Genomic DNA, 12,001 nt, shown 5'->3' with positions numbered 1-12,001 from the left:
GTATATTTGTGATGTGCCCACGAAGGTGCTCATTTTCATCTACAAGTTGACTGCTGATTACCCAAGTTGGCCTCCTAATTCTTAGACCTTACTTTTCACTCAGCTTTCCCTGGGTTCTGGGTGGCTGGAATATTAGTAGGGGCCAACATCACTGAGCTCTCAACTGACACTGGATCAAGGGCTTGGTTTCAGTGCCAAGACTAGCATTTTTGATAGTTCTACTTCAACACCGGCACTAATTTAAATTTTATCTTTTCAAATCATAAAATCCCAAAAATTAGAATTAAAGGGCCTTTTGAGGTTCCCCAGGCAAACTTCCTTATTTTAAAGATCTGAAAAAAAGACATAAGAGCATTTTATATTTGGCAAACAAATAAACATAAATTATAGCTACCCTACTTTCATACCTTCTTCTCTGTCCTCATTCTGTAAGTTGTTTCTGGGAGTTTCTATTTCTGGATGTAGAAACTTCATGGATGTAGAATGGTTGTGGATAGATGGAGGGAAGAGAGAAACACCTTGAAATACCTCTCAGGCCTGTGCCTGAGGGACAGACTTCAAGTTATGAAGTGACTTTCTGCATGGTCCTAACTTCCTGGTGTGCATCAGGGAGGGAAATCTGGTAATGTGTTTCTAGATCCAGCTCTATCTGCCCTATATTAAGGGTTAACAGAAATCTGGACTTTAAGGATACTGCTAGTGAAGTCTTAGAAGGAAGTAAAGACTATGTTTTTGGGAACATGTTATTGGGAACTGGAGGAGGGGAATCCAGGTCAAGAGTTGCAGAAAAATTTTGAAATTGCCTCCTATAGTTATGCAGAAAGCTGAACTCTGTTGTAGAGCTGGGGAGATTTCAAAGCAATGTAAGAAGGTTTCACCTGGTTTCTTCTTGCTGCTTTTAAGGAAATGAAGAGAAGAGAGATAAATGGAGGAAAGAATTGTGAAACAAAAAGGAACCAGGACTGGATGAATCTGAAAATTCTCAATTTATTCTAACAGAAAAAGATGCAAAAATTAAGATAGTGTGGCACAAAGAAAAAATGTGACAGTGTGACTATATAATCTTTGATCAAAACTTCAGAAGGATTGAGGGGTGGGAGTATTCAGTTGCACAAGGAGCTCTTTCAAGCGGTTTGGATGTGACTTCCAACCACATGATAGTACTTCTAGGAAGCTCAAGAGAAATGTTCCTCAGCTATCTGAGCAGGGGCCACAGGTACAGGTTATCTGGAAAGGATCTGTAGGTGTGGCTTTTTTCTAAAGGAGTAAACTTCATTGAAATCCATGGTGGACTCAGGAAGTGTTTGAGACAATTATTTCAGCAGAAACACTACCAGATTGGATTCAAAGTGACAGTGAACAGAATAAAAGTAGGAGTTCAGTGTCGCCTGGGTGGCTCAGTCGGCTAAGCAGCCTACTTCAGCTCAGGTCACAATCTCACGGTTTGTGGGTTCGAGCCCCGCATCTGGCTCTGTGCTGACAGCTTGAAGCCTGGAGCGTGCTTCAGATTCTGTGTCTCCCCCTCTCTGTGCCTCTCTCCAGCTCACGATCTGTCTCTCAAAAATAAATAAACGTTAAAAACAATTAAAAAAAAAGTCAGCTGAACCATTGCCCATTTTCATTTTATAATATTATTGCTTACTCAGTCTTATTATACTTGACAATTCTTGGAAATTTGTGTCTTAATCTTTCTCTTGTCCTAGATATATGGCTTGATGAGAATAAAGCAAACGAACGGGAAATGGAAGAGAGACAGTGTCATATGTAGGTGATAAATACCATCATTTATATTTTTATAGATGCATCAGATCTTTGTTCATTTGTTGAATAATTCAAAGTCCCAAGCTTTGGGATGCTTATCTTGTGGTGGAGATACATGTAAAAATATATTCCAACAACATATAATATATTTGCTAATGATGACTGCAATGAAAAATGTGAGACAGGGTAAAGGGGAAGAGGGAATGTGTTAGGTAGGTACTATCTATATTGCAGTAAAGATGTCTCTAATGGGGTGGCATTTGAGCAGGGATCTGAATGATGGGATTAAGGACATATTTGAAGCAAGAATAGTCTAGTAAGAAAAACCCAGATGTGGAAGCCTGCTTAGGGCACTCAAGGGTAAGAGTGACCCCAGTAGAGTAAGAAAGGTGAAGGATGATGAGAAATATTCAATAAACTTGAGAGTCTTCTATTTGTTGTGATCTGTATAATGTTGGGAATATCAATGTGAAAGAGACATAATCTCTGGTGTCAAGAAATTGAGTATCCTAGAGGAAGAAGGCAATAAATATAAAAAAATACAAGGAGATAAGTGCTGTTCTCATAGATAAGTACAAATTTCAAAGGGAGCCAGATGAGAGAGACTTTAAACTTGCCTAGAAGCTCAAGGAAGGCTTCAGAGAGAAGAAGTCAGAGGACAATGAGGAGGAGGTGGCGATGAGGTTGGAAACTCCAAACAAAGAGAAGGGTAGAGGGAAGTATGGAGACAAGAGATGTGTTAACTCATGATATTTCCAGAATTCAGTATTTTGGTAATTCCAGGTCTACGTTGGTGACAGATGTGTCAGGAGATGAGACAGCTAAATGAGAATCGTATGTGGGCTTGTGCCAGGCTTAGTCTAAAAAGCTGTGAGAAGTGAAGTAAAATACCTAAATCTGCCTTTTACACAGAGCTGTAAGGTAAGACAGTATCATCAATTAAAACAAGAAATGTGGAGGCAGAAGATCTTGAAGTAGGGGAGGTGAAAGGTTATGGGTTTTAGGTTTATACATTTTATATTGCTCAAGGGTCACCTGACCCAAAGGCTGTGGGCTGTATACATAGCTGGTGCAAAATCAAGGTTAGAGGCATAGTCATTAACATATATGTATTAGCTGCAATCTAGGTGTCGACAAGAATTAGACTAAGGTGGGAGCCAGGAAAAAAGCAGCATTAAAAGCAGGAAATAGAGGAGAATTGACAACAGGAATCCCATAGTATCAGTGACCTTACAGTGTTTTAAAATTTTATTTACAAGCCTATTTGGCCATGTGGACTGTGACCTTATAGGAAATAATTTTTTGTGTATTTGTAGTCCCAGGAACTGTCCTTGTGCCTTGCACACGGAATACTTAATATATGTATATTCAAATGAGTGGGTGAATAATTAATTAATGAAGGACTCTATGGCTTAACATTTTTGCTTGATGCTCCATCTTTTAGTATGACATTTCATAGCAGTAGTTCTTTGTGTCTATATTTTTATTACTTTTTTTATTGTACAAGGAACACACATTTATTGAAGAAAAATTAGAAAAAGGAAAGCTATGGCACAAAAACAGACACTCAGATCAATGGAACAGAATAGAGAACCCAGAAATGGACCAACAAACATATGGTCAACTAATCTTTGACAAAGTAGGAAAGAATATTCAGCGGAATACATACAGTCTCTTCAGCAACTGGTGCTGGGAAAACTGGACAGCGACATGCAGAAGAATGAACCTGGACCATTTTCTTACACCAGACACAAAAATAAACTCAAAATGGATGAAAGGCCTCAATGTAAGACAGGAAGCCATCAAAATCCTTGAGGAGAAAGCAGGCAAAAACCTCTTTGATCTTGGCCGCAGCAACTTCTTACTCAACAAGTCTCTGGAGGCAAAGGAAACAAAAGCAAAAATGAACCACTGGGACCTCATCAAATAAAAAGCTTCTGCACAGTGAAGGAAACAATCAGCAAAGCTAAAAGTCAACTGACAGAATGGGAGAAGATATTTGCAAACTACATATGTGTTAAAGGGTTAGTATCCAAAATCGATAAAGAACTTATCAAACTCAACACCTGAAAAAAAATAATCCAGTGAAGAAATGGGCAAAAGACACAAATAGACACTTCTCCAAAGAAGACATCCAGATGGCCAACCGACACATGAAAAAATGCTCAACATCACTCATCATCAGGGAAATACAACTCAAAACCACAATGAGATAACCACCTTGCACCTGTCTGAATGGCTAACATTAACAACTCAGACAACAACAGATGTTGGTGAGGATGTGGAGAAAGAAGATCTCTTTTGCACTGCTGTTGGGAATGCAAGCTGGTGCATCCACTCTGGAAAACAGTGGGGAAGTTCCTCAAAAAACTAAAAATAGAACTACCCTATGACCCAGCAATTGCACTACTAGGCATTTATCCACAGGATACAGGGGTGCTGTTTCAAAGGGACACATGCACCCCCCATGTTTATAGCAGCACTATGAACAATAGCCAAAGTATGGAAAGAGCCCAAATGTCTGTTGATGGAGGAATGGCTAAAGAAGATGTGGTATACGTATACAATGGAGTATTACTCAGCAATCAAATGAATGAAATCTTGCCATTTGCAACTATATGGATGCAACGGGAGGGTATTATGCTAAGTGAAATTAGTCAGAGAAAGACAAATATCATATGACTTCACTCATATGAGGACTTTAAGAGACAAAACAGATGAACATAAGGGAAGGGAAGCACAAATAATATAAAAACAGAGAGGGGGACAAAACATAAGAGACTCTTAAATATGGAGAACAGAGAGTTACTGGAGGGGTTGTGGGAGGGGGGATGGGCTACATGGGTAAGGGGCATTAAGGAATCTACTCCTGAAATCATCATTGCACTATATGCTAACTAATTTGGATGTAAATTTAAAAAAATAAAATTAAAAAAAACATACCCAGAAATTTCAAAAAAATATCTACTAGATTAGATTAAAAAAAAATCAAAAAAACAAAAACAAACAAACAAAAAACAACAAAACAAACAAACAAAAAAAGAATATTCTTTTCCCCAGGGGCACCTGGCTGGCTCATTCAGGAAAGCATGTGACTCTTGATCTCAGGGTTGTGAGTTCAAGCCCCAGGTTGGGCATGGAGCCTACTTAAAAAAAAAAAAAAAAAAAAAAAAGAATATCCTTAAAAATATTCTTTTCCCCAACCAGCTGAATTGGATCCTTTATCCAAGTTATGTAAATACTTGCTACCATTATTATTATGGGTCCAAGTATCTCATCTACATGGGGTTTTGGGCTCCCACACATGGGACACTGGCAAGTGACAATTCACTCAAAACAAAAGCTTGACATAACACAGTAAAAAGGAAAAGAAAAACCCAAAGTTTTATGTGTGTCTCTGCACATGTGTTTGTGAGAAAACACACCCACACATAATGTTAAAAGGCCACACTACCCTGATTACATCCTAAGCCTAGGCATATCCCTGTAGTTCTGACCACATTCAAATGTCTTAATTCAATGCGATTTTGGATACCCACAATTCCTTTCATTCAGCTGGACAAAAATAGCCAGGTTGCTCTGCAAAAAGAATACAACTTATCATCATGCTTCTTTGTTGGGAGACATTCTCGGTAAAATTTGAGCCCAGCCTCAAAACTTGAGGATTTATCTGTCTATTCTTTATTCATTCATCTACTTACCCACCCACCTATATTATCTATCTATCTATCTATCTATCTATCTATCTATCTATCATCTATCTATCTATCATCTATTATCTAATCATCCATCCATCCATCCATCCATCCATCCATGCATCCAACAAACAAACACCAACTCATTTCTTTAGAGCTCATTTCAGTTCACTGGCCTCTCTTCTTTGCCCAAGAGAGAAGCACTTTCACGATGATAAGCCTTCACTTTTCACAGGGAATGACTTACCTCCTGTCCATTTTGTAAAATCCCACTGATCCTTAAAATTCAGGTTCAATTCTTTTTATTTTAAAATAAAATAAATAATAAAACAATAATAAAATAAAAAAAATAAATTAAATAAAAAATAAAAAATGAAATAATAATAAAAAATAAATAAATAAATAATAAAAAAAAATGCTAAGCCTTCACTTTTCACAGGGAATGACTTACCTCCTGTCCATTTTGTAAAATCCCACTGATCCTTAAAATTCAGGTTCAATTCTTTTTTTTTTTTTTTCCACGTTTATTTATTTTTGGGACAGAGAGAGACAGAGCATGAACGGGGGAGGGGCAGAGAGAGAGGGAGACACAGAATCGGAAACAGGCTCCAGGCTCTGAGCCATCAGCCCAGAGCCCGACGCGGGGCTCGAACTCACGGACCGTGAGATCGTGACCTGGCTGAAGTCGGACGCTTAACCAACTGCGCCACCCAGGCGCCCCCAATTCTTTTTATTTTAAGTAATGTCTACCCACAACATGGGGCCCTAACTCATGACCCCAAGATCAAGAGTTGCATGCCCTACTGACTTAGCCAGCCAGGCCCCCTGGTTCAATTCTTTTTTGGAAAATGGTTCACAGACTCCTACTCCTACTGCAAGCCCACACTGTTATCTTCCATCTTAATTTTATGGTACTAAGGTTGTGTATCCCTCTTTTATTATGTAATAAATTGCTTCCTTCAAGATCTCTCAAAAAAAAAAAAAAAAGAAAAAAAAAAAGCTAAGCTAAAATGTTACCCTGGATTCCACTATCAGGAATAACAATTGCTAACATTTCATGTCTATCCTTTTAGACCACTGCTATCAATAGAAATACAATCTGAACCACATAAATAATTTAAATTTTTTAGGAGTCACATTAAAAGAAACTATAAATAAATATATAAAATTAATTTTAAAAATATGTTATTTAACCTGATAAACCCCAAATATCATTTCAACATTAGTTAATAAATAAATATTAATGTGAATGTTTATATTTTTTCTTCATGGAAGTCTTTGAAAGCTGGTGTATATTTGACACTCACAGCACATCTTAATTTGGACTAGTCACAATCCACGTGTCCCATAACCACTGTACCCTGTGGCTGTGTTTGCACAGCACAGTTCAAGACTCCTTTTGATGTATAAATAATGATATGACTATACATAAAATTGTAATTCTTCCTCCACAAAGTGCAGGTCATATGAAACCTATAGTTTTGTAAGTTTTTATAATAAGTGTAATTTTAGAACAGTTATAGATTTATAGAAAAGTCATGAAAATAGTACACATAGATTCCATACACTGCACACCCAGTTTCCCTTACTATTAACATCTTACAATGGTACATTTGCCACAATTAATAAAACAATACTGATACATTATTAACTGAAGTTCATACTTTACTAGATTTACTTTGATTTTACCTAATGTCCTTTATCTACTACAGAATCCCACTAAGAGACCACATTACATTTAGTTTTCATGTCTCCTTAGGCTCCTCTTGGCTATGACTAATTCTCAGGTTTTTCTTATTTTTCTTAAACTTTCTTTTTAATTTAAATTTTATTTTATATTAGAGAAGGGGGGGAGGGAAGGAGGGAGGGAGACAGCATGAGCTGGGGAGAGGGGCAGAGGGAGAGAGAGAGAAACCCAAACTGTTTCCTTATTTCCTTATTCCTTGTTTTGATGCCTGAATAATATTCCATTGTATATATATATCACCAGTTCTTTATCCATTCATTAGTTGATGGACATATGGGCTTTATCCATAGTTTGGCTATTGTTGAAAATGCTGCTATAAATATTGGGGTTCATGTACCTCTCAAATCTGAATTTTTGTGTCCTTTGGGTAAATACTAGTGCAATTGCTGGACCATAGGGTAGTTCTATTTTTAACTTTTTAAGGAACCTCCATACAGTTCTCCAGAATGGCTGCACCAGTTTGCAGTCCTACCAATAATAGTGCAAGAGGACTCCCCTTTCTCCACACCCTCGCCAATACCTGTTGTTTCTTATGTTGTTAATTTTAGCCATTCAGACAGGTGTGAGGTGGTATCTCATTGTGATTTTGATTTGTATTTCCCTGATGATGAGTGATGTGGAGCATCTTTTTATGTGTCTATTAGTCTCTGGATGTCTTCTGCTCATTTCTTAACTGGATTATTTGTTTTTGGGGGTGTTGAGTTTGACTAGGTTCTTTAGAGATTTTGGATTCTAACCCTTATTCAGATATGTTGTTTGCAAATATCTTCTTCCATTCTGTAAGTTTTGTTGATTGTTTCCTTCACTGTGCAGAAGGTTTTTATCTTGATGAGGTCCCAATAGTTCATGTTTGCTCTTGGGTCCCTTGCCTCAAGCAATGTGTCTAGTAAGAAGTTGCTGTAGCCACGGCCAAAGAGGTTTCTGCCTGTGCTCTTTTCTAGAATTTTGATGGTTTCCTGTCTCACAATTAGGTCTTTCACCCATTTTGAATTTATTTTTGTGTGTAGTCCAAATAGTGGTCCAGTTTCATTCTTCTGCATGTTGCTGTCCAGTTTTCCCAACACCATTTGTTGAAGAGACAGTCTTTTTTCCATTGGTTTCAAAGGAACCTGCTTTCCTGCTTTCAAAGGTACTTGAACATATACTTATGGCTCCACTTCTGGATTCTCTATTCTGTTCCATTGATTTTGGTGTCTGTTTTTGTGCCATTACCATACTGTCCTGATGATTACAGCTTTGTATTATAGCTTGAAGTCCAGATTAGTGATGCCTCCAGCTTTGCATTTCTTTTTAAGATCGCATTGGCTATTTAGGGTCTTTTGGGGTTTCATACAAATTTTAGGATTGTTTATTCTACCTCTGTGAAAAATGCTAGTGGTATGTGATAAGGATTGCATTAAAACACATGAACTTCACTGGCTGACATCCTTTCCTTTCACTCTTCCCACTGCCACTGCCCTGCATGTTGGGATCACCTCCCAACTAAATCACTTGCACTTGAATCCTTATCTTCTTCTGGAGGAACAGAAGTGAAGACAGTGTGGGTGTACAACTGAAAAATCCCAAGTACATTTCTGATCACTAAGGGTCCGGACCTCAAACAATGTTAAGGGAGCTCAGTTTCACTCTCTCTCTTTCAGGATCATACTCTTCCTTTGTGGTGGAAAGAGGGCTGCTGGCAGCTGAATGGTTGTATCCTAGCCTCTTACATTCCCAGCAGTATTCCCAAGAGTTTCATATTAAGTTTTGGGATGTAGACTTGGGGCAGGTACCCATCCTTGAAACAATTAACTGTGGTCAGAGAGAGAAGTATGTTAATTGGCCAGGGAGTCCAAGGCTGGTGTCAGCCTCATCTAAACCCAAACATGGGGTAGGAGGACGCGTGGCTTGGTTATCCAGGGAAAATCCAGGTGTGGTCACCAGAAACAGAGGGATGGATGTTGGGCAGCAGAAGAGACAGATGCATATCCTGATTGGTTATGGGATTTTGCGATGAAAATACTTGTGAGACTGGGATCTTGTAACCACAACTCTTCATCTGATACCAGATGTGGGAAGATTATTGCTAGAACATTCATCAGCTTCCTCTCTAGACCCACCAATGCCACCCACCCTACCTTCTGTTTACCTTTTCCTGTTCTGTGGGTTGTTTTCTCCTAAGCTCCTGGAGCAGGTGACGGTTTCATGCTGAGCCCAGGGGGTTTTTGTAAGGCTCTCCCTGTCATTCCTCTCACCGTGCAGCTTCTCCAACAGCACAGAAATAGACGCCTGAGTCTGTAGGCATCAAGCCTGTGATGGTGAGCCTTAGAGCTTTGTCTCTTGCCTGATATGACACAGAATATCGTCCTTTCTTGGTGTTTGTGCTAGTAGAATAAAGATAAATGATTTCAGTCATCTTTCCATTGGAAGGCTGTTGAAACCAGCTCATCACATAGTAAGTATAGCTGAGTGTGAAACGGCAGAACAAATTCGCAGATTCTCCCTCTTGTTTATGCACCGAACTTGGATATTGAGTGACGCTCTGTGTATTGCTGGAACCTGTAGAAAAGAAGGAAAAATAACTTAGCTGCTGACATAGCTTTCAAGAAAGCTATCAAATAGCCAGGTTTTCACCCAGAAAACAAAATGGAGAAAGGCACAGCTAAGTTCTCTTCTAACTTCTTTCCCAGACCTCCTCCCTTGGGCCCCGGCTGCAGGGGTGGTGGGCTCCTTACCAAAGCTGATGAAGGCCACCACTGTGCACAATAGAGCGGGGAGTCTGGACTGCATCCTGGGGGATCTTCCTGTTAGTGAAATGGCTCTTGTTTGGTCTCCACCTGCCAGGCCCTTTGCAGTGTCACTGGAACTGGGTGGGTCTGTGGTCTTGCTTCTATAGAGCTGGCAGTGTGGTTTCTGCATACGTCAGCTTAGTCACACTTCCTGCTGTGTGTGCCTGCCTCCTGCCTCTTCCTCCAGGCCTCTGTTGTCTAACTGATAGATAACATGTCATGTATGGTTATCATGAAAGAAAACTTGCCCAATGTGGACATAACCAAGGGGGAGAAGTAGACATAAAATCCAACCAGGAGGTTGGTAATAATCTCATTACCCAGAGGTAATGCTGTTAACATTTTGTTGCATTTTTTTTCAGTATTTTTTAATGCAAATGTGCACATTTTAATGGAATTGGGATCAAATTAAAATTTTTTGTGTTGAACATTATGTATATGAATGTGCCACCATGTTGTTCAACCGTACATGAAATGTGATTTTTACAGCTTCAAGGTACTCTGCTGTATGTCACTTAATTTGTTTACATATTATTGTTTGACATTGTTTTGTTTCCTTTTTTGACAGTTTTAAATAGGATTTAGCGGGCATTGTAAATATGTCTTTGCATTTCTGATAATTTGTTTGTATGTTAATTATGTTGGTTTAAAGTGTTTAATTATGGAAAATTCAAACATGTACCAAAGAGAGAATAGTACAATGAAAGAGCACGTACTCATTTCCAGGTTCCACAATTATCAAGTCATGGCCAGTCTTGTTCGTCTACACCCGCATCACTCTACACATCTATACCTCTTTCAGTTCTGGTTAGATTAAAGCAAATCCCAGACATCATAGGGTTGTGTCCTTTACACAGGAGGCATGTAATGTCAGGTTGTCTTTTGGTGTGTGTGTCTCTCTGTGTGTTGATCTATTGTTTGAATAGGAGTTGGTTTGCAAAATGATATTCTAATTATATCATTTCTACTTCATTTTTTACCTGAAGCATTTCTGTTAAGATAATTTTTCCTTGTCAATTATTTGATTAACTTTGAGGTTAAGTGTAGGATTCTTTCCATTCATTTGTCAGTTTGTAGGATAATGAGCTGATTCGCCTCTAGGGTGACCAAACCATCCCTGCTTGCCTGAGATGGAGGCGTTTCTCAGGACAAACACCAAAATAGTCCCAAGCAAATCTCAGGCAACCAGGATAAACCCCTAAAAGTAAATAAGGAGGATTGTTTTAGGAACTCATGGATTTAAACATACTTGATGTGTTTTAGTTGATTGGATTCATGGTCTTATTGATGTGGGAATTGTCCCCTCTTTACTAGCAGAAATCTTTTCAGTCTGGCTGCTGAACCTTTGTGACATGGCCTCTGTAATCTGTGATAGCTTCTAGTTTTCTGGGAGAAGATATTCTAGGCTCATTTATGCACTTTCTTCCCCAGCAATGGAATCAACTATCTGTGATTAATGATAGATGTATTTTCTTTTTCCAGTTCTAATGTTTTAGTAATTTTACTGCAGTCATTAAGACATTTATTGAAATATAGAATAGAAAGAATAATGTTGGAAATCTTTGACTGTTTTAAAATTTTAAGGGAATGTTTTTAATATCTCACTTTGAAAACAAATTCAAAGATTCCTTTCATCAGATTAAAGAAGTTCCCTTTTCTTCTGAATTTGTGAAGAGACTTTAATTAGAAGTAAGTGTTAGTGGGGCGCCTGGGTGGCTCAGTCGGTTGGGCATCTGACTTCGGCTCAGGTCATGATCTCGCGGTCCATGAGTTCGAGCTCCGCGTCGGGCTCTGTGCTGATAGCTCAGAGCTTGGAGCCTGTTTCAGATTCCGTGTCTCCGTCTCTCTCTGACCTTCCCCCATTCATGCTCTTTCTCTCTCTGTCTCAAAAATGAATAAATGTTGGGGCGCCTGGGTGGCGCAGTCGGTTAAGCGTCCGACTTCAGCCAGGTCACGATCTTGCAGTCCGTGAGTTCGAGCCCCGCGTCAGGCTCTGGGCTGATGGCTCAGAGGCTGGAGCCTGTTTCCGA

The 12,001-nt window shown here is 39.0% G+C and overlaps 1 gene segment (V, D, J or C); it reads right to left on the bottom strand.

Moving 5' to 3' along the window:
• Nucleotides 1-9,348: 9,348 nt before the first annotated feature.
• On the bottom strand, nt 9,349-10,030 carry LOC124508798 (T cell receptor delta variable 1-like). The segment is given in 2 exon segments: nt 9,349-9,741; nt 9,918-10,030. Coding segments are annotated over 2 exon segments (363 nt in total).
• Between the last annotated feature and the right edge of the window lie 1,971 nt (nt 10,031-12,001).

This window comes from Lynx rufus, unplaced genomic scaffold (genome assembly GCF_022079265.1).
Source record: "Lynx rufus isolate CCGP_SWC_20201006 ecotype Redwood Valley unplaced genomic scaffold, mLynRuf1.p SCAF_13, whole genome shotgun sequence".
Classification (NCBI taxonomy): domain Eukaryota; kingdom Metazoa; phylum Chordata; class Mammalia; order Carnivora; family Felidae; genus Lynx; species Lynx rufus.
Note: the sequence above shows the minus strand (reverse complement) of the source record. Positions and strands in the feature narration are given on the sequence as shown.